This window comes from Emys orbicularis, chromosome 2 (assembly GCF_028017835.1).
Source record: "Emys orbicularis isolate rEmyOrb1 chromosome 2, rEmyOrb1.hap1, whole genome shotgun sequence".
In the NCBI taxonomy this organism is placed as follows: domain Eukaryota; kingdom Metazoa; phylum Chordata; order Testudines; family Emydidae; genus Emys; species Emys orbicularis.
Window position 1 is genome coordinate 81,600,551 of NC_088684.1, and position 23,986 is coordinate 81,624,536.

The window sequence follows — 23,986 nt, forward strand, 5'->3', positions numbered from 1 at the left end:
TCGATAGTGTTTGTAAAATATCTGAAGCCCAACCTATTTTTACATAAAATAATTGGAGCGATTTCTACCTCTGAGGAAAACACTGGAATATTGGGAATATTTGTCAACAGTTTACCAGAAGTAAAGGACAGTATTTTTGGCTTTAAATGAATCCATCTGTAAGATAACAGAACAGCTGCAAAGGGATCTGTGGGTGGTCTGTTCTTTCGGAAATCGGGCCACTAAATGACTTATGCATAAATTTAGTATGCCTAAACAGGTTATGAGATTTCTCCATTGCTGTGTGACACTCTGGTGTAGCTAGTTTAATCAGCCCAGGTCTATGGTAGAAAATGTTTGTGGATATAACTGTACCAGCAACTTAAGGGCAGATTCAAGTTATACTAGCAAAAAAGTGCTTTTGCTGGTATATTTTATATCAGTTTGGTGAGCAAAATAAACTATGCTGTCAAAGCACTTTTTTTTCCTGATACAACTACATCTACACTAAGGTTTTTGCTGATATATAAATGCTATTAAAAAAAAGCATACCTCTCACTGACAGTGCTATACCACTAAAATTTTCTAATGTGGACCAAGCCTATGAAAGTGGCTTTATTGTTAGAACTCAAATAGAAATTATCAACCCTAGCAATTAAAGATCATAAAAGTTAGAGATGAAAAAGACCTTCAGCTAATTGAGTACATCCCTGCAAGTGAGAGATACAGGAAAAAAAACCTCAGGATCCACATGGCAGGTCCTTAATGCATAAGAGGAATCCCATTGACTCCCTTTGCAGGATCAAGACCTAAATTTTCAGTATAGTAGAGAGAAATCTGGAAGTTCTATGAGAGAGGAAAAATTATTGGCATGAAAGATTCTACACAATTAACAAAACAGAACCACTTGTACAGATACTTGATATTTAATATTCATTATTAGGTGCAATACATGATGATTTCAAAATTGCTGTTTCCTGTTTCAAAAACATTGGTTCTTCCAATTTTAGGGCGCCTCACCTACACAGGTTTCAGCCTGACACACATGCAACAAAATTCTCAATGGATTGACAAAGTGACTTTTATAGTCTGTGGATTGCCACCTTTTCTTTTGTTTTCTTCGTGATAGCTCTTGAGACTCCATCAAGCAGACTCCAAATTGTATGCTCAAGGACTAGATACACCAGAGAGCCTATCTGCTTTTTTTCTTAGGTACAGAAAGCTTTAAAAGACAATATTCTTTACCAAAGTTTTCATGTCTTCATCCCAATGTTGAAGAACCCTGCTGACTGAGTCCCAGTACAAGACAGGCACTTGACTAGTGACCTGATGGTATGGAGGCCAGTTAATCCATGTTCTGCCTGAATCAACTGTAGTTGACAAAAAAAAATGGCTCTGGTTATGCACAGGACCCAGTTTAAAAGTATGAGAGTATGGAAAACTCATTTGTTTAAGCTCTCCATTCCAGAGCAGCTGAGGCAACCATAGAACAGAAAGAAAATATTGCTAAGTCCTTGTTGAATTTTCTTCTGAATAAAAATATATATTTCTGAGGATCATGTTTAATTTTATATAAATATGTGTAAACTAAACTTTTTGTTATTTTTAAATGAATTAATGTTCAGTTCTCTTCTTGTCCTTTCTTACTCTTTTGTTCTTTCCCAATTGCTTAGATGATTCTTCCTGAAAGAAAAAAAATCACACAAGTATGATTTCAGTAATCTCTTGCCTTCTAGTAAAGTCCACCTTGCTTTTCTGTGCATTGCTAACATTCTTTTGAGGTGACTCACTACACTACACTTAATAGTGTAATCAGTTTAAAATATTCATAATTCAGAGATTTTGTGATCATTCAGACTTGGATATTTAATAAGCTAACTTGCTTATTTAGTAAATGTTTGTCTTGAGCAACTCTAAAACCTATATTCATAGTTACAAAAGGAATTATCGCCCTGGCTCTGACCTCGCTTACAACAGCTAAGCTCTTCAGGGCAAGGATCTTATCCTCCTCTGTTTGTACATCAACTAACAGAATGGACCACTGAACCTAACTGGGGGCTCTGGGCACCACCCCAATAAGCACTCAGATACTAAGGAAGAGAGCTGAATGAACAGATAAGATAGATATAATAAATAACTTCACACTGGTGTGACTTCATTGAAGTTACACTGTGTTAATCGGGAGTGGATCAACATGTGTGCTTCACTCACTATCTTGCACTTCGGGACCAAAAAAGAAAGGAAGTGCTCACCCCAATGGCCAGCTGGGGTTTTGGTAGAGGCAGGAGCAGTGGAGACAGTTCTCAACCAGAAGCAGCTAATGCAGTGTTCCACATGCCCCCTTGCTTCCCACACTCCCCCTCATCTCTGGTGGGTGAGGGATGATGCTTCACTCTTCTCCTTTTTTCCCTTTCCCCAAGCTGCCTCTCCCAAAGGTGGAGGACTTACATGTTGCATCTGTGTCCAAGCTGTGGGGCATGACAGGTTCACTCCTGCTGCCACTGGGTAGGTGGACGGAGGAAGGGTGCAGGGTTGGATGATTGGCTCCCACCTGGTGCAGTGGGGGAAAGGGAGTGACAAGATTTGCTTCCCAGGTGGGGAAGCCTTGCAGGCTCTCTGTTTCAGCCCCACGTTTAAGCTACTAATGCTGGACCTCCTCTGATGCCAGGGGCTAACCTGACTGCCCGTTCTGGAGGGGATATTTTTCCCCATCTGGTGAAATTAGCAAGTTGCTGTGTGAGTTTTTTCACCTTCCACATGGCATCCAGGAGGTTTGGCTGTGGCAGATTTAATTACAATTGTTATAACTTTGGTGTGATCTTGAGTGGCTGGTGGATTAGGAAGGGTACAATTAAAGGCCCTAAGCCCAGCAGGCTGCCTGGGCATTGGTCCTGAGCACTTTCATGGAATAGCCAGGGGGTATGCCTATCTGTCTCATGGAGCTTGTGACTTCCCTCATCTCGTGTCTCCTACCTCCAGCATGGAGGAAAGGAGGGGGCCAGGACTCTAGCTTCCAGTCTGGGGTGCCTGGCAGACCTAAGGGTGGCCTTCACTCTCATGTTCAGGTTTATAATACATTGGGGTGTGGGGTGGCTTACCCTAGTATGGTGTGAGTTGTTAATAAAAATACAGCATCCACATTTAATCACATTATGGTGTCTGTGTCTCACTGTTTCCGTGTTCAAATCAACACACACTGTTTACAAGCTGACCACTATGCAGGGCCTCCTGTTTCTCATGTCTGGCATAAGTATCAAACACATCTGAACCTGTTGTAAAAACCTGTTGCCTTCCTACTGGCATGCAATTCTCACATTTTATGCATAATTTACAAAATGCCTTTGATCCTTTACTGGAAACTAGCTTTTAAAATGAAACAGAAAAGTTCATTAGTGGAACACATTAAAGAGTACTTTTGCATCCTGATTACTACGCTGAAGACAATTAGCAAAAAAAGAACACTTTTCCAAGAACCACAATTGCTATCTACAGTACTAGTATCTTTAGCATTCATTTGATAAACATTTCACTGAATGATGTTAACCTCTACAAAGCAGATCAAATTACACATGCCTTAAAAGGAACAGAGTCAATCTGAAATGAAGTCATTAAAAAAAACGCACCAAAAGTAAATCCTGACTCCCTGAGGACAATTTTTTGTTTTACAATCACATTTTCCTATTTAAAAAAAATATTTTTCTCTCCCCTGCTGCTGTGTGAACAATCCACAACCCACGCAAAAGAGAGGAAATGGACTGACTATACGTATAAGGAAACAGTGAAATTCAAGATACACAAAGTTCTGTGAAATGCAAAAACAAACAGAAAAGGGGGAAAGAAAATTCTTATCTCTTTCAGTTATAACCATCTTAGATGTACTTTGTATCAGAAATAAGAGAAAAGTTTCATGCAAAAAGTGTGATTTTTGAAGTATCCCTTAAACAATTGGTTCCAAGTGTCTGGATCCTTTTAGAGTCGGCAATTACATATCATATACATACATGCATATATACAAACATGATTTATATCTTCTAGAGTGAAAAGGAGGAAGGGAACAGAAACATTAAGAGACAGGAGAAGCTGGCATGGATGGTAAGGTGCCGGAGGTAGGGAACTTGAAGTTTCAATATTTGAACTGTTTGGGAAAATTAGAGAAGGATATAATTTTGATACTTAGTACTTATACACATAGGTGCCGACTCCGTGGTTGCTCAAAAATGGTGGGTGCAGCCAGATTCCCCCCCCAGCTCCTCCCACCCGCTGGAAGCCCCGCCAATCAACTCCTCCCCCTCCCTCGCCGCGCATCCTGCTCACGTGATCAGCTGTTCCGCGGTGTGCAGGGGGCACTGGGAGGGAGGGGGAGGAGTAGCGGTACACGCTCAGGGGAGAGGGCAGAACGGGGCAGGAAGAGGCAGGGTGGGGTGGAGCGGGGCGGGGTGGAGGTGAGGTGAGGAGAGGCGAGGCGGGGTGGGGGCTTGAGGGAAGGGGTGGAGTGGGGGCTGGGGGTGGGGCAGAGCCGGGGGGTGGGGCAGAGCCAGGGAGTCGAGCACCTCCCCTCCCCCCCCCCCCCCCGGCACATTAGAAAGTCGGCGCCTCTGTTTATACATAACTTCTATTTCAGTACTTTGCAAATATTAATTCATCCTGTATGAGCAAATACTATTGCTTACCACAATGTATTACATAAGTAAGAATTATTATCTGAACTTTACAGATCAGGAAACAAAACCCAGAAAAGTTTAAGAGACTTTCCTATGGTCACACAGGGAGTCTGCGCAGAGGTAGGACCAGAACTCAGATCACCAGACTTCAAATTAGTAGAGCCCTGCAAATCCAGAGGTATCTGCTTTATATCCGTGGACCATTTTTGCGGATAGCAGCATGGATGAGGATACAAATTTTGTATCTGTGCAGGGCTCTGACGGTAAGAGACGGGCAGGCAGCTGTGAGGAACCGCGACACAGATCCTCCACCTGCCCTGGGCGGGGGGCTGGGACACAGGTCGGAGGCTGCTCGGGGCTCCCCACCCAGGGCAGGTGGAGGGTCCGCAGCAGCTCCCCACAGCTGCCAGCGCAACTCTACCCAACCCAACTCCAGCTGGGGAGGGGAGTGGCTCGAAGCCGCTGCCTGGCCACAGTAAGAGCCTCCCCTGGGCAGGAGGCCCGAGCAGCCCCCGGGCAGCTCCACAGGTCTTCCCCCTTCCCCTGGCCAGGCCAGCATGGAGCCCAACCGGGGAGCCGTGGGGAGTCGCAGTGGACCCCCACCTGCCCATGGTGCAGGGGTGGGGGGCTGAAAGCAGCCCACGGCCATGTCCCCGCCCCCCAGACTCTCTGCCCGGCCGAGGGCAGGTGGAGGGTCCGGGACTCCGCGCGGGCTCCCCACAGCTGCCCACGTGGCTCTCCCCAACCAGGCTCTGGTGGGGGGGATGCCTTGGAGCCTTAGCCTGGCCCCTGGTGTAGAGCCCTGCTAATCCGTGGATATGTGCAGATATCCGCATGCGCGGATGCGGATATCCACAGATAATTTTTGCGGATCGGATGCGGATACACATTTGTGTATCCTCGCAGGGCTCTACAAATTAGAGACATTAACCATAAGCCCAACCTTACTCTTTTTCATGGCCCTGTTAAGAGTAATGCCCAAATTGGAATGTTACTCTGGAAGACTATTTAAAATCATATACATTTTATTGCTGGGATTCTGTGCTAAGCAGGAGTGTGGGCAGTTAAGGGAAGATATAGGAGAGGGAATACAGTTTCACCCTGGACTTGAGAGCAACACCACCAGGTGGTTTGTTATCAAGCTGTAAAATGTTTATATCAGTATTGTATAGTGCGGAAAGGTAAACATTTTCAAAAGCAACTAAGTGATGTAGGAGGCTAAGTCCCATTCAAAGTCAATCCACTTAGGTGCTTGTGAAAAATTTTACCCTTAGTCTTTTCTTTGATCTTGATTTCCATTCTTCTAATCTAGTTTTAAAAAGGGGAAAGTTTGGTGTTTTATTGTTTATGAATTGTTTACATGTTTTTCTGTCCATATACATTTCTTCTGAGAGCTGCTTTCTCTTTGATAAAGCATCAAAAATGTTGAATTGTACAATCATCGTACAGTGAACTGTATCATTTCTGAAAAACAGCTCACTGTAGTTAAATAACCTGAGATTCATACAGTGTATCAGAACAAATTAGGTGTTTAAAAAAAACAGATATAAATATCAGACCAAATCCTGACCTCTTTGAAATTAATGTGAAAGCTTCCATTGATTTCAGTGGGACTAGAACTTGGCCTCACTCAATCTCAGGGTCATTTGAGGATATGTCCCATGATAGTGCCTATCATGAATTTGGTTATCAGGCACGTACTCTAACTTGGGGATCTTTAACGCCATAGTCTTTACCCATGTAAGTCAGTCAGGTATTTACAAATAAACGTTTTTTCTTTTTTTACTTTTACATTTAACAAGCAATAAAACCAAAATTACACAACACAAGGGAAAATTCCAAAGAAGTAGGAAAACAAAGGGGAGTCTATGGAATCTTAATAAGGAGAAAAGTAGTGACGGAATCTTTTTAACTGAGCTCTTAAGTTTAGCATAAGCACTCAAAAATTACCATGGGGCAGATCCTCAGTAAACTGTCATAGCTCCATTGACTTCAGCTGAACTATGACAATTTACACGAATTGAGTACATGGCCCTATATGTTCAGATATTGACATTGTCAATCTACCAGTAATAACTTACAGCTGAATTTGTATAGCTGTATTCCACTAGTATATTTCTGGCACAATTGTTGATGTGTTTAAAGCGATCTGGTCCTAGCAGGATACCTCCATACCAGCGGGAGACCACAACCAAAACATTACGGACATTCAAAATCTGTTTAAAAAAAAAACCCAGAACATTATTTTAAATAGATAAACACATAAGTCAACAGTGAAACTAGTTTCTTTTGTATAATGAAAGCTTTTTCTTTCCCAAAGGAACTTGCAAGGGATATTTTTAAAGGGATACTTGTTGATTCACATTTATTATTTTTTAATATTATGCATTTTTAGTTACTATTTGTATTGAGGTCTGAATCCCTGCCCCATGAGCAGAGCTTCTATCTGCATTTTTAACTTTATCCTGAAACACTGTGGGGGTTAGGGTAGGTAATTGTCTTGGGCTGGTTCTCAGAACATGCATGTGGGGCATAGTCCAGGTGAATGCTTTTCAGAAATGCTCCAGGCCTGGGCTGCTGCCACTTGCAGGGCAGCAACAATAGCACATGGAGAAGACATTAAAGGTAAGGAGGACTTCACGTCTGAGTTAGGTTCTCTTCGCACCCTGAAAAAATAATTCTGGTGAGGAGGACTTGACTCTCATCTCTCCACTCAAACAGAAAGATAAGGCAAATATTGGCCATTTGCCTCTTTTTGTCCCTCAAAAATACCCTTTCCCAGTCCCTATGTTTTTCAGTTAAGTTAAATGTATCTTTCCGCTTTACTCCCCCCCCACCCCCATTCTCTTTTTATAAGTGCACTGGAGCCAGAGAATTTTGCCTAGCAGTACTTGTAGGAGGCAGTGCTTGTGCCTCCTGCTCATAGCCCCTCCCCTGGCTTTATGGGGCTGTGCCGCCTCGATCCCCCTCAGTTCCTTAGCACTGAAAGCCCAGACACTAGACTCGGATGAAGAGGGGATGGAGGATGGGTTGTGGAATACACGTCTGCATCACATCTTGAAGAACCAGTGACAGTAAGTAACCACTTCTTTTTTAAGTAGATGCAGCCATTTATTCCACTTAGGTGACTCACAAGCAGTACCCATAGGAGGCAGAGTCTATCTAAATAAGGATTCCAGGATTGCCCTTCCAAAGTTTGCATCAGCTCTGGAAGATGCGGTAATGGCATAATGGTTCATAAATGTATGTATGGACGACTATATGGCAGCCCTGCAAATGTCCAATATTGAAACATCATCAAGGACCACTATTGACGTTGCTTGCGCTCTCGTAGAATTAGCTCACACCCACTCAGCGGGGTAGTTGAAGCTATTTCATATGAAGACTTGATACAGGAGGTTATCCATCTAAAGATCGTTTGTGAAGAGACTGCTCGATCCTTCATACGATCCCCGTACAACACAAACAGGTGAGGCAAAGCACGAAATGGTTTAGTCCTGTCAAGATAGAAGGCTAGACATCACCTGACATCTAATGTATGGAGATGCTGCTCCTCTAGAGATGAATGCGGCTTAGGAAAAAACACAGGTAAATATACTGCCTGGTTCAAATGAAACCAAGAGGCCACTTTCAATAAAAATGTTGGGTGCGGCTGTAAAGTCAATTTGTCCTTGGAGAACTGTGTATAAGGTGCTACTGCAATCAGAGCCTGCAACTTGCAGACTCTACTTGCAGATTTTCTCACAACCAGTAACACAGTTTTCTCGCACAAAAGCGGAAAGGAACAAGATGCCAGAGGCTCCCAGAGGTCCCACTACGGCTGCCAGAACTGTGTGAAGGTCCTACAGAGGAACCAGCTCTCAGACTGGAGGATGGAGACGAAGAAGCCCTTTTAAGAATCTTGCTACCATTGCATTGGAAAAGACTGATCTTCCAGGAATGGAGGGATGAAATGCTGAAATTGCCGCCAGGTGCATTCTCAATGAGCTACGCACAAGGCCCAGCGACCAATGATGCAGGAAGTACTGGATAGAAACCAGCATCAGTTGAGCTCTGCAGGCCGACAACCACATAGAAAATCATTTCCATTTCACCAAATAGGCAATTCTGGTAGAGGACTTTACACTGTTGAATAGAACCTGTTGAAAGCCGCTGAACAATGCTCTTTCTCCTAATTCAGCCATGAAGCAGCCACGCAGTGAGATGGAAGAGAACTGACTACGGGGTGCAAGCTGTGACCGTGATTCTGCATGAGGAGGTCAGGAGGGAGAGGAAGGGATATGGGAGGCTGAATCAGGAAGGTCATACAACCAAACACTGCTTGGCCATGCCAGGGCAATGAGGATGAGCTTGACCTGATCCACTTTCAGCTTGAAGATGACCTATGGAATGATCGGGATCAGAGGAAACGTGTACAGAAGAGCCAATTGCCAGCGGAGATGGAAAGCATCAGTCAGGGAGCCTGGACCAAATTGCACGTAATGATCAATATAATGAACCCAATTCACCCCTGGGTGTAACTCCATGAACTTCAGTAGTTACAGTATTGCAACTCAGGCATAAAATTGGAAGTTGTCCAATGGAAAACATATATGGATACAAGCAATCCAACACAAATTCACCTGCAATGGCTCAACTATCGCTACCTAGCCCAGATAGATATGTTTTATATGGCAATTTATACAGAGAAACCTTATTTATGTAATTGTAAAAATATTGTCAAATTGTTCTGCCTTTGTATGTGGAAACAAGAATTCAATAAAAATTCCAGAATAAAAATGAATAAAGGGGCTATCTACAAAAGAAGTGTTGAGACAATTTCAATACAGTTCATGTTTCACAATATACTTATACAACACTTGTGAGCTCAGTGAATTAACTCTAGCAAAGCAACTCCGGATATCAATTCTTCATAGTAAGCAGGATGCCAAATAGCATTAGGAAATTTTTGAGCTCTCTATCATTTTAAATCTAAAAAGTGTGTCTAAAATATTGTTTCTTCTAACTGGAAAGTACTATCTTGATTGAAGTGGTTTTAGTTTATCTTAGACAAGATAAGAATCCTACAGAAGAGAAGACCACATCTTCACCGATCATATCACTAGAACACAGTGATATGATCATAGCACTAGAACCTCAGTGATAAAGAACTATGCTCAAGTTGTGCAAGAGCTGGGGTTGTTGTTTTTTAAAAAATGGTGCAATACACACCAGACTTTCCTCAAAACTATTTTTATTCATTCTTCATGAGAATGGGGAAGGAAGGATGAGCCATAGTATAGTTACTGCATAGAGTCCAATCCTCCTCCTGAGGCATGAAGTATAATACTTTGTTCAGTTCTATTAGTGGTAGAGGTTAATTTAGTCTACCTTGTCATTTTGGGTGGAGTATCCTATAGAGCAGCTATAAGAATATGGAAGAGTTAAAAAAAAGATAGGTAGAATTTATGAAAAAAGACGAGGAGTACTTGTGGCACCTTAGAGACTAACAAATGTATTTGGGCATAAGCTTTCGTGGGCTAAAACCCACTTCATCCAATGGGTTTTAGCTCACAGAAGCTTATGCTCAAATCATCCGATGAAGTGGGTTTTAGCCCACGAAAGCTTATGCCCAAATAAATTTGTTAGTCTCTAAGGTGCCACAAGTACTCCTCGTTCTTTTTGCCGATACAAACTAACACGGCTACTACTCTGAAACCTGGCACCATGCAAAGTAGAATTTATGGTTTAACTTCTTGCCTCATCAAGTTTCAGTAGAATAGAGACTGCTTAGACTGCAAATGATATACTAACCTGCAAAAACTGCAAACCCCCAAATGAAGATTAAAACAACAGAAAGCGCAGAAGTGGGTGAATTTCCCAATTTACATGATCAGTCATAAGTGTGTTTAAGCAGGAAGTCAAGAGATCTCACTGAAGAGCTACAAATAAACTTATGAACTGCTACTACTCAAGTGCTCATACACTTTTCTTTCCTCTGGGAACTATGCTTTCCTCATCTACACAGAATAACTCTCTCAAATATCTAATTGATGTGGTGTTAAGCAAAGTGATGGTCCTAAGTAGAATCTTACAAGCTGGTTTGTACTGTTCCTTTGGGAACAGCAGGCCTGATAATTCAATGAGTATTCAGTGGATAAGGGGCTGGACACTGCAGGGAATGCTCTGAGAACCTGGGAGTTGGTGTGTGTCTACCATTACCTAATAGAACTACTTTTTTTAAAGCCAGGTAATATACAGAATACTAAATCTACAGGGCTATTTGCAGAGCAAGAATTAGAATCAGCTTAAGTGCGTAAAGCTGTGAGCCTTATTTATGATCTATGATTTTTAAAACACATTTAAAACTATCTAAAGACAAAGTTTGTTTCCTTTAACCTGCATAAGATGGAGGAGGCGTCCACCTGCTGCTGTCTCCCCATCATCTTCACAATCCTGTAAGTACGTCTGTTTGTCCTCACAGTATATTCTGAAAACAAGCAACAGTATTAGAACCTAATCCAAAAATATCAATCACTTAATATTTTTACAGTATGACACCCTGGCACACCCCAATATTCACCACTGTCATGTAATTAGGATATGTTTTGTACAAAGTATGCCTTGTGAGGTATCATTCTAAAAGTCTTGATCTGCTAGACAGTAATATCTCGTTGGATTGTATATGCTATCATCGTATGTGAAGTTATGAAGTTTGGCTATGTATGTGTTACTGAAACATGTTGTGAAGTTGAAAACACCCACAAGCAGCCTTTCAGGTTCAACAGTAAAAAGGCCAATTTTAATGGCTTGTTGAGGAAATGCACACAAGCACAAGTATTACCCCAGAAACCTCTCAGAAATAGCACTATACAATGGGAACTATTTGAGCCAGGTCACAGCAAAAGAGCTTTCAAGCAAGTGGGAAGAAGATATAAAAGGGGGACAATGACATCATGATGGTACCTCACTCTCCCTGGAAACACCTCAGGGGCAAGGACTGAGTTGTGGAAAGTGATGGTCCCAGGTTCGAGGGGTTTTTAGCCTGTGTATGAAAACCTGGGAAAGCCAAGGCAGCTTGTGCCTTAAGAATCTACCAGCCTGTTTATCATCAGGGTGAGAATTTGCTAATTCATATCCTACCTATCTAGTGTGTTAAGCTCAGTTTGCAGTTTTGTTTATTTACGAAGGTAATATGCTTTGATCTGTTTGCTATCACTTATAATCACTTAAAATCTATCCTTGTGCAGTTAATACATTTGTTTTGTCTAAAACCAGCGTGTGGAAATTATAACTTGGGGCAGAAAACTGTTGCATCTCTCTCTCCCCACACTGAGAGAGGGGGCGAATTTTATGAGCTTACGCTCTACAGTTCCCTGTGCAGCACAAGACGGTATAATTTTGGGTTTACACTCCAGAGGGGAGTGTGTGCCTTAGCAACAGGAAGGTGCCTTAGCTAAGCCTTCTCATGCAGAGCTAATCTCGGCATGTGTGTGTGAAGCTGCAGCTGGGTGTGTCCCTATCTGTGTGTATGCTGATGAAAGAGCAAGCTTGAAGAGCTTGGCAACTTATCACAGCACCACAGTGAAAAAGGAAGCCCAGGCTGGTTGGTCAGGCAGGCTCAGTGGTACCCTAGTTCCAAGTGCCACCCCAGGGGGAACCTATCACATACAGAATTACTGATATCTTCGAAAACTTTCATAAACACTGTGTAATCAACAACTTTGTTTACCAAGGACATCTGCATGAAAACAGGATTGCTGTTTCTTAAGACCCCATCTGTAGGGACTGACTGTCTCAGGAGGTTGGTAATGGAAAGCATAGTTTTTCACTTCTTGGACACTGGCTCACATCATCCAGGTCAGTAGAGAGTTATTAGCATTTGATGACTTTTCTGTCTGATAGGACTAGGACTCACATGGACAGAAACTCATCTGAAGTCCCAAGCTAAGCAAAGAAAACCCTCACCAGAGTTCTGAATTTATTTACAACTTTTTTAATGTGACCAAAATAAAACAAACTAATAGAATCTGTGGCCACATTCTCTATATACAGCACAACAGATTTTAAACACTAAATCAAATAATACAAACAAACCAGCTCTTATCTCTCCCGTGATCCCTGCCTTGGCTCTCAAATGCCCACCCCAGCACCTGGAAGGAGCCTAAGACTTACATCTTGTCTTTACTGTGAAAACGGTGGGGTTTCTACCATGTGTTAGCTAACAAATAGCAACTAATGTGATACAATTCTAGTGTGGACAAGGCCGTTGTAATTTTCACACATTAGCCGGTTGAGGTAAACCCTAGGCCCCCCACCATAATGTTTACCTCAACCTGCAAACACATGTGAGAACTACGAACTGCCTTGTCCATGCTAAGAGTTTTCCATGTGTTAATTACCCAGTGTTAGCTAATACAGAATAAAAACACACCTTTTTTCCTATGGGTCCCCTGCAGAATGTCAAAATGTTATTTTGAGAATACAAATGTTTGTGGTTTACCTTAGTCTAGCATTAGAGTACATCACAAACATTTATCTGTACCACAGAACAAACATTTGGGGAGTGTCTACCCTTGTTTCTACAAAAGCATTAACCACATCAGGTTAACAAGCAACCAATTAGCCTGAGATAAAAACTCTAGTTTAAACAAATCCTTAGGTTCTGAGCCTAACTAGGTTTAGCTGAACCGAGTTACATGACAGTGCAGGTAGAAGTTATAGATCAGAAAGGGAGTCTCAAGTCTGGTCTACACGGAAAACATACATTGGCATAGCTACATCTCTCAGCAGTGTGAAAAATCCACGTACAGATGTAGCTATGCTAACCTAATCCCTGGTGTAGACAGCACTAGGTCGACAGAAGAATTCTTCCGTCAACCTACCTACCAGCTCTCAGGGAGGTGGATTAACTACAGTGATGGGAGAACCCCTCCTGTCGCAGTAGTGAGTATCTACACTGAAGCACTACAGTGGTGCAGATGCAGTGCTGCTGCTGCGTTGTAAGTGTAGACAGAACCTCCAGAACTCTAGTAAAACTATTTTTGACATCAGTGGAGTCATGATTTCACTGTCAATCTGAAAGTACGACTGAGTTTTAACTCAGATTCCCCAGGCCACTCTTTGGCTCTGTGGGGCTTCCCTCGCATCCAGGAACAGCTCTGGGGCAGGTTGTGTCATGAGTAATGCTCAGATTTTGTCACGGATACAAAATGGGGAGGGAGGATGGTCCAAATGGGCCACCGTGACTTCCATGACATAATCGTTGCCTTAGTCATGCGTGAGAGGCTTGCACATCAGGCACTGTAGGAGCTGTACACCCTGGAACAGGTGATTTATCTTGATAGGACTATGGCCTCAGTCTAGTTCCAAACAATTATCCACACAATTGGCATCATGCCACTTGTTACCCAAACTATTATAGAAGCAATGTAATCACGAAAAGAGAATTGTGTCATCGGGTGAAGAATATGAAGTAAAAATAAGATATTTTTGGTTTTGTTTAAAGTGTATGTAGCTAGTGACGGAGAGAGGTGTCATATTGGCAATAGTAAAAACTGAAATCTTCTGTTCACAGACAGATATAGCATGGGTGGTATTCAAGCCTCCTCTTCCTACCATTTTGCTCTTTGGTAGTACCACCAATAGATATAACTGTCTGGGTCAGTTTCCTTGCATGGTGTTTCAGATCACTGGCTTCTTTGCTAAGACTGCCAACAAGGGATAACTGTTAGTATCAGTTGTAGTGATGGTGGTTTTTGTGATGTGGATCTGGACTGAGATCAAGTCATCTATGAAGCCTATGTGAAATGAGTTTATGATAGGTAGGGCTACTGGTAGCACTCTTTATTAAGGTTGCCCAAAACTTCCCATATTAAGACCCCATTTTCAGTTACTTATAACTTTGCCAAATTTTTACCATTTGGGTGAAAGTTTCCATGGCAGGTGTCTGCCTCTGGCTGAATTTTTGGGGAAAATTTCAGCCAAAATGCTTCATCTGCTTCCAAGACCGAGGCTAAGGAATAATACTTTTTGCCCATATTCAAAAATTCTGGCGACCTTTTTTTGAGACGCTCCAGTGTCCTCATGTTTTGGAGAACGGACTTGAAATTTGACTTTTACATCAAGGGCGTACTTTTTGTCATCCTCATTAAAATATGCCCAAATTTGGTCAAGATATAAGCCTTTTAGAAAATCACAATTGGCACATGTTCAGCCTTAGACCTTCTCAGCAAAACCTCTGAAGATTCCATTCACACTGGGCATACTCCAGCCCAGGGATGAGCAGAAATGTAATGTGCAACCTTAATTCATCCCTCTGGTGCATATGAATTATGATATAGTTCTTAATAAAAAGATGACATCATTTCCACAGGACCCGTTTTATTCAGTGCACAGGATGGACAGTACTCAATGACTAGCTGTTCAATATTTTGTTTCATCCTCATTGTTCAGTGTGTGACGCTAGGCCTTATTTACTGCACACTATTCAGACCCCGCTATGAAGACAGGCAACCTAAATTCTGGTATTTCCTAATTTTTCAGTGCTTGACTTTGCAACCTTAAAAATGGTTCTTTTAATGTCATTTTTTTGCAAGTAGTATACATAAAATGTATGTTTGTGTATATGTGTTTCTCTCTCACACACACACACAAACACACAGTTTAACAAACACACACAAATCCACTGGAGTGTCTTTTTGGAAAACTGGAAATAACCTTCCTCAGCCGAAACCCTGCATGCAAATATTCAGCCTAGAATATTTTATCATCAAAATAAAATAAATGGAAGTGAGGACACATTTAAATGTAGGCCAGGAAAACAGTTTATGGGATGTTTTACTTTATATTTTATTTATATGTACAATACAGTAATTGCACATTATCTTCAAAGCAGTGTGTCTCTAATGGATTTTGACCATGGAAATGTGGCTGAGATAAAACATTGTTGTCCGAGTACCATCCACACAAACTGATTTTAGACATTTCCTGAGTAGCTTTTAAATATACTGTCCTCTATGTCCCTCTTCACCATGCTTTGTCCACATGTATGTGGTGTGTGCGAGTGTGCATGTGTGTGTATATATTTATTTCTCTTCCCACTCTATTTCCGGTACCATACTTATTTATTATTTGTATTGCAATAGTGCCTTGGGACTTCAGTCAGGGATGTGGGTCTCATACAGATACATAAAACAAAAAAGAGGTTTCTGTCCCAAAATGTTTACTATCTATTTTTCTTTCTATTTTCATGATGAATTAGTGGACTCTGCTGGAAGGACTGTTTTCATCCAATAGCATTCCAAAGGTGTATGAGTAGATTCAGAATGATCAGTAATGTTCAGACCATATGGAATCAATGTGTACACTTTTGACTTGTAGTTGTAGATCACTCTTAGGCATTGTTTGAATCCAAATGCATTGTAAGAAGATTATACGATCCTATAACACAATTTCTGATTTTTATTTTATATCTGTGATCTTCATGGGTTCTATGAGTATGTTTATCCATAACAAAACTTAATACTCTTAATGTATAGTTAGGGTCAAAGTTACTGAGGCTGAAAATTCTCTACTCTTCACTCACCTGTATGCATATATGTTGTGGGTAGCACTCGCTATTTTCTTATTCTCATACAATTTGGCAAGAACCATTTTCACCTTGAAAAACAACAACAGGGTTTGTAGGCATCATTTGTAAAGGATCTGTATACAGATGTTAAAATAAACAATTATCTAACATTAATCTTGAATTGTTTTAATGTATCAAAAGAAATTGGTATTTAAAAAAAGTAAGTAAACTATCCAACATAGAAGAACAGATACTTCTATCCCTATATCCTCTCCATCGCCCTGATTCAGCAAGGTACTTAAGTATATGCTTAACTTTAAGCACAAGATGGGACTATTCAGATGTTTATGTAACTTGCAAAATCAGGGCCTATAAGCATTTCTAGAGCCCTCATCATCCTAGAATTTAAGCGCTATACAGTCTACTGCATACTCCCTTGACATGCAGGTGTAACTACCTAAAGCAAGCAGTGGTGATTATACAGAGCATGATGTAAAGAAGATACAATAATTTCTATAACATCAAAGGTGTTTACTTCTGGAAGTTAAGAATGAATTTGCTGATATGTCTCTCCTATATCAATATGCAATGCATCTGTTGTTCACACTGTTCATGCGAAACAGTCACATAACATATGGGATGGTCTTTAGAGTTGCACATTACACAAGTTGCACAAGCATAAATTTTGCAAAGTCAGCAGATAACTAGAATTCTATGATGTATTCTGGGGACAACGTGAGGAACAGTACTAATGTTTTCTTAAAAGGTGATGACCAGTTCATTCAGTAGAGCTTCATTTATTCATAGAGCTTCACTCTATGAGTCGAAAGCATTTAAAATTGCTTTTGTAAATGTGGAGGAAGCAGATTTCTCTCTTTTAACACATATAACACAGTATGTGAATAGCGGAGCCAGGCCATCTCATTGACTATTGTTCCAATTGAGCATACTGTTCACATTGTAAGAAATTGATAGACTGAAAAGGATAGACCTATTTAAATATATAGCATTGATGACTTTGTAATGTTCTTGTTTTACTATGCAGAAAAATAATCTCTTAACAAGTTGCTATCTCTGTTTTTAACAAATAGCACTTTTTAAAACATCATTTAGTAAATCAATATTAGTTCCTCTTCTGTGTCTAATTAAACAAACTTGCAATTGTTCTGCCCTTATCAACTGGGTCTAGCAAAGAAAAGAGCTTTGCTAAAGACACTGTTTTAATAAACAATGCATAATTAATACTACTTTAATCAAAATATTATTAAAGTTGTGAGAGCTTAAGAAAGCATCCCTGGCAAGCAAATTGTTTTTCATTCAAAAGAAAAAATGTCTGTTTGGAGTAATCAATATACATCTTCAATATTAATCTTTGCAGTATAGTGCTATTCCCATTTTTTTCCCACAGTGAAATCAGTACATGCGCTGCAAAAATAGATCTAATACATCTCAACAAACCACTTACTGCATCTCGGAAGAAAACGCTGCTTCAAAAACCTATTTTCCCTCAACAATTTTGTTCCTTTTTAAAAAAATATATGTTGAAGTACTATTTATATCACTTTACACACTTTCAGAGCTTTGTCTGAATGGATGCAATTAAATTATATAATGCACAGAATCACCAGTTTTGAGACTGCTTACCTAAAATAGTTCATTATTTATTATCCATCAGGTTCCCAAAAGCATGTTATAAAGGTTCATTCTAAAGAACCTTCAAGACATGCACATAAAACTAAGCAATCACATTTTTTTTTGTAACCCATGTCCTCTCTCTATTTCCCCTCCCCACTGATCCTACTTGTTGCATTTTTTGTATATTTAAAACTGTAAGCTACAAGAAGCAGAGAACTTAACTCTGTATATGTCCATCAGGCACCTAGCAGAGTTTTAGAGAACTTGATAAATAGTAAACAGTAACAAGGTGAGGGTAAAAAGAGGGAAAATAGGAGCATTCAGTTATCACAAAGTCAAGATGTTGAAAACAAAATTAATCAAAGAACTAAAGGACATGAAGAGAAGAAATTCTTTTGAATTGCTCACACTCCAATGCTAGGAGCCCGGGTAATAAATCAGAGGAATTGAAATAGCTAATTTATGAACATAAATTCAATCCCATTGATATTACTGAAACCTGGTGGGATGATCTGCACAACTGAATGTTAAAATCAATGGTTATAAGCTATTTAGGAAGGATCGAGTGAGCAAAAGGGAAGAGAGAGTGGCACTCTGTCAAAAATAGCATTACCTGTTTCCGAGTCACTGATAACTCTGAAGAAAATGATCTTAAATGCATTTGGATCAATGTCCTAACAGATAAAGCACAAGACAGGGTACTAGTTAGTGTCTGCTACAGATCACCAAATCACACTAGAGACAGAATGACTGACTCCTTATGTGTCTATCTACACTGTGTAGGAAAAAAAGCAGCATGATCATGAGGGACTTTGATGTGAATGACATATGTTGGAGGTCTTATGCTGCCAATATTAAAACATCCTTGGAATTTCTAAACATTATAGATGAGAATTTCCTAACTCAAAAAGTGTTGCAACCAACACAGGGGAATTCTATATTAGACCTTGCCCTAACAGATAAATAGGAACTGATCACAGAAGAGAAGGTTACTCATCTTGCAGTAACTGAGGTTCTTCGAGATGTGTGTCCCTGTGGATGCTCCACTCCAGCTGTCCCTGTGGGTGCTCCACTCCAGGTGTCAGTGCATCCTGGCGCCGTTGATCGGGATCTTCAGTAGCAGTGCCTGGTTGGGACGCACGCGCCCAGCTGTTGTCTCGTGGCATCGTTAGGGTGCATGCACGTCCTGCACCCCTTCAATTCCTTCTCTACCATAGAGTCATCTGATTCATACTCCAAAGTAGAGGGGAGAAGGGTGGGTAGTGGAGCACCCACAGGGGGACACATCTTAAAGAACCTCAGTTACTGCAAGGTGAGTAACCTTCTCTTCTTCTTCGAGTGCTGTCCCTGTGGGTGTTCCACTCCAGGTGAATGTGAAGCAGTACCCACTACGGTTGGTGGGACTTTGGAGTTGCATCGTTGATAACGGTGGACAGTACTGTGTGGCCTACTATGGCGTCTGCCATATTGTCCTGTGTGATAGCATAATGTTTGGTGAATGTGTGGTCTGATGCCCATGTGGCCACCTTGCATATGTCGGTAATAGGTACGTTTTGCAGGAATGCAACCGATGTTGACATCGCTCTAGTAGAGTGTGTTCTGATGCCCTCTGGGGGTTGAGCATTCTGGGTCTGGTAGCAGGACCTAATGCATTCAGAAATCCACTTGGAGAGTCATTGCTTGGAAATAGCAGCACCCTTCGATCATTTGGTAGTGGACACAAATAGTCTAGGAGATTTTACGGAATGCCTTAGTTCTGTCTAAATAAAAGGCAATTACACGTCTGACATCAAGAATATGTAATGCCGCTTCCTGTGGGTTCTTATGAGGTTTGGGGTAGAATGCAGGTAGGTGTATTGGGTGATTGAGATGGAAGGTGGACGCCACCTTGAGAAGAAATTTGGGGTGGGGTCGCATTGTAATCTTGTCTTTGAAGAAAATCGTGTACAGAGGGTAGGCCATTAGTGCGCTTGTTTCCCATACCCTTCTTGCCGATGTTATGGAGACCAAGAATGCTACTTTCATGGACATGTGTAGTTTGGAGGAGGTAGCCAATGGTTCAAAGGGAGGTTTCATAAGACCCCGAAGAACTAGGTTCAGATTCCAGGTAGCTGCAGGTAGATGAATCTCAGGGTAAAGGTCTTGAAGGCCCGTGAGGAAGCGTTTTTATGGTGGGGTGGGTGAAAACTGAAAATCCATCCAGCGTGTCATGGAAGGTATTAACTTCCGCAAGGTGTACTCTGATAGAGCTGAGTGATAGTCCGTCTTTTTTTAGTTGTAAGAGGTAGTTCAAGATATCAGGGAGAGGCGTGGTATGGTGTGGCAAGTTTCTGTGGGAGCACCATATGGAGTTTTATTTTATTTTAATTTTGCAGTTAAAATTTAACGCAGTAATCGTTAAAAAATGTATAATGTTTTCACTTTTGAAGGTAAGTCTTACGAGTGGCGTCTCGTCGACTGTGCAGGACGACGTGTTGGACCTGCTCCGAACAAGCTAGGTCGTGTGTTTGGAATCATGAAGGAACCATGCCGTCAGATGGAGCTTCTGCAGTTGCGGATGAAGAATCCGACCGTTGCCCTGGGAGAGCAGATCCAGTCTGTTGGGAAGAGTTCTTGGAGGGTGGATGGACATGTACAGCAGGTAAAGATACTACATTTGTCTTGGCCAGGCTGGGGCAATACGTATGACACTGGCCTTGTCCTCTTTGATCTTGCGTAAGATTCTGCATATCAGTGGGATGGGCGGAAAAGCGTACGTGTGTCTTGTTCCACGGAATGAGGAATCCGTCTGGGGGGGACGCGGTTCCGAGTCCCACTCTGGAGCAGAATAGATGGCATTTGCGGTTTTGTGATGTGGCAAACAGGTCTACCGACGGGGTGCCCCAGTGGGAGAAGAGCTGTCACAGTATCATGGGGTGCAATTCCCATTCGTGTTCTTGTGAGAAGTGTGTGCTGAGTGTGTTGGCGGTAGTGTTCTGACACCCAGGCAGACAGGAAAGCAGTGATCTCTATGCGATGTTGTATGCACCAATTCCATAGTTGGATGGATTCTGTGCATAGGGAGTGCTATTGCACCCCTCCTTCCCCCCACCCCCATCTGTTGACGTAGAACATGCATGCTATATTGTCTGTCAAGACCCAAATAGATTTGTTCCTTATGATAGGGAGAAAGTGAAGGCAGGCATATCTGACTGCTCTAAGCTCTAGAAGATTTATGTGCAGATGCATCTATGACAGGGACCATCAGCCCTGTGTTGTGTGAGCTCCCAGGTGCGCTCCCCAGCCTATCAGGGAAGCATCTGTCGTGAGCATGAGCACAGGGGAATTTTGATAGAAGGGGATGCCCATGCATACATTTCCCAGTTTTGTCCACCATTGTAGGGAGACCAATACCTTTGCTGGAGGAGTCAGCATCATGCAAAGGCTGTGCCTGCTGGGTTTGTATATGGAGCTGAACTAACCCTGAAGGCACCTCATATGTAGTCTGGCATATTTGACCACGAAGGTGGTGGCTGCCATGTGACCAAGAAGCTGCAGGCATGTTCTTGCCTCTACTCTGGGGCAAACAAATAACACATGTATGAGGTGTATGATGGCAAGGAATCTGGTGTGTGGGAGTGAGGCTCTGGTCAAAATTGAGTCCAGATGAGCCCCAATGAACTCGATTTGCTGTGTGGGTATCAGGGTGGATTTTTGGAAGTTTATTTGCAGGCCTAGACTGTGGAAGAGGGAGATGGTAAAACCAGTGGCCTCTAATGTCTCATTGTATGAATGGCCTTTGATAAGGCAGTCGTCTAGGTAGGGGAAAAGTATAATTCCGGGTTTGCGTAAGTGGGCCACCACTACTGCGAGAGTCTTGGAGAACACTCTCGGTGCTGTGGAGAGTCCGAATGGTAGCACTCTGTATTGGAAGTGTTTGTGCCCTACTATGAATCACAGAAAGCGTCTGTGCTGGGTGAATAGATATATGAAAATAGGCATCCTGTAGGTTGAGGGCTGAGAACCAGTTCCCTTGTTCCAGCACAGGTATTATTGTGCCCAATGTGACCATCTTGAATTTCTGTACGCGTACGAATTTGTTCAGTCTGCGTAGGTCTAGTATAGGCCTCCATCCCCCACCTTTCTTCTGGGTCAGAAAATAGTGAGAGTAAAACCCTTTTCCCCGATGTTGTGGCAGTACAGGTAACACTGCACCGAGCTGTAGAAAATGAGTCACCTCTGCTTGAAGTACGTGCTTTTTGAGAGGGGTCCCTGAAGAGGGACAGGGAAGGGGGAAAGGTGGGTGGGCATGAAGTGAAAGGGATGGAGTAGCCCAATTGTACTATTTCCAGGCCCAGCGGTCCTGTGTTACCTGTTGCCAGACATAGTGGAAAAACTGGAGGCAGTGGCCAAATGGGCAAGTAAGCGGTGGTGCCAAGGGATGGTCACTCTGACCCCCGACCAAGGCTTCAAAATTGTTGTTTGTTTCCTGATGTGTGGGATGTAGTCAGTTGCGCTTGGCTGTGTCTGCGCCTGGGGAGGTCTGTTGCGGTTCCTCCCATTATCATATGTTCTCGACTGGGGCCTGCACTTCCTCTAAAGCAGTGGTTCTTAACCTTTACTGCAGCCTGCACCTCTTTGGTTCTCAAAAATATGTTCTCGCACCTCTTATCAAAAATCGTTGAAGTAGGTCAGTTCTTTAAACCTAGATATATCACAACTATAGAATGAAAGAGATATAATTATATATTTATTTTAATTTTGCAGTTAAAATTTAACGCAGTAATCGTTAAAAAATGTATAATGTTAACAAATACATAGGTTTGATGAAACAAAGTAGCTGTACTTACGTGACTGTGCTTAATTTGAGTTTTCGATGATTTACCTTCTAAAAAAATTTGGCATGTTTTGCACCCCCGGAAAGGGCATCTCGTACCCCCAGGGGGTGCGTGCGTGAACCCCAGGTTAAGAACCACTGCTCTAAAGGATTGCCACTCTCTTAAAAAGTTCCTGGAACTGCTTAAAATCATCCACGTTCTGTGGTGGTGGTGGCATGAGAGCTTCATCTGCAGCTGATGGAGAATTATGATCAGATGATTCAGGGAAAGGTTCGTAGCCCACTTCTTTGAGGGGGGGCTCAGGAGCTCTAAATGTAGATGGAGCTGGAGATAGAGATGCAGAGCGGGTCTGAGGTCTGGTAGAGGGTCCACAAGGAGGACTGGCATCATGGGCAGACCAAGGGTACCACTGTGGCCACTGCATAGGGTATGAAAAGTGGGGCCCTGCCCATGGGGGGACAAAGCAGGGAAATTGAGGCTCATTCTTGTGGGGTGCCGTGCCTTGAAATAGGTATGGCTCCGGAGGGGGAGGAGAGACAGGTGGGGAAAACTCTTCCTGCTGCGGCATGTCATTCTCACTGTCAGTGAGTGCAGCTGATCAAAGAGTGAGTGCTCGGTGCCTAGGAGAGGAGAGTCAGGCTCTGGGGCCACGGAGATGTCAGCATGATTTAAGAATTGTTGCTGCTCCATGGGCTGCAGTGCCACGGGTCTCGGAGCGTGAGCCGACGTCCACAGCGATTTCTGTTTAGCCGGCAGCCGCCTATAGGTGCCCTCCGGCGGTGGCGCGTCTGCAGCGGGGGTTATTGTCAGTCTCGGTACCAACGGTCTTGTCGGCGCCGGGGTGGACCGCGCAGCCAGTCCCGAGTCCGTTCGCGGTGCCGGCAGGGTCGGTGCCGAGGAAAGCTGACCGCAGTGGGGGGTCAAATCCTTGTTTCTGTGCCCTGTGTGAGCCATGTTTGAGGTGCTGGGGCAGTCGGCTGTGCCGGTTTTTGGTGCTGTCAACACCGGGGGAAGTGACTTCACCGGAGACCTTTTTCGTTTCTGTAGGTCTCTGTGTGGAGAGGTTGGGGCTTCCTGCCTCTTTGCATGAGAGGGTGAAACCGCACTCCTGGTCGGTTCCGACCTGGCAGGGGAGCATGCGAAAGAGTGTTTACTTGTGCCTGTCTCTGCTGATGGCTGCAGGGATTTCTCCATAAGGAGCATTTTCAGCCACAGGTCTCTGTCGCGGTGAGCCCTCGTTTCCAGGCTATTACAATGCACACACTTTGTGGGGACATGTGTCTTGCCTAGACACTTCACACACAGTGAGTGTCCATCAGACCACGGCATAGATTCATTGCAGG

At 42.6% G+C, this 23,986-nt stretch overlaps 1 protein-coding gene across 3 annotated transcripts in view; it reads right to left on the reverse strand.

Moving 5' to 3' along the window:
• Nucleotides 1-886: 886 nt before the first annotated feature.
• The window catches only part of IMPACT (impact RWD domain protein), a 45,542-nt gene continuing 22,442 nt past the window's right edge, over nucleotides 887-23,986 (reverse strand). For 2 of the 3 annotated variants that reach the window (XM_065398540.1, XM_065398539.1), the window contains exons 8-11: nucleotides 16,207-16,280; nucleotides 11,019-11,109; nucleotides 6,722-6,856; nucleotides 887-1,662 (exon numbers count right to left, since the gene is read on the reverse strand). In XM_065398540.1, the coding sequence (XP_065254612.1) occupies nucleotides 1,594-1,662; nucleotides 6,722-6,856; nucleotides 11,019-11,109; nucleotides 16,207-16,280 (369 nt within the window). In that variant the 3' untranslated portion in view covers nucleotides 887-1,593. The remainder of the gene's footprint in view (nucleotides 1,663-6,721; nucleotides 6,857-11,018; nucleotides 11,110-16,206; nucleotides 16,281-23,986) is intronic. The other variant, XM_065398542.1, reaches the window with a different exon arrangement.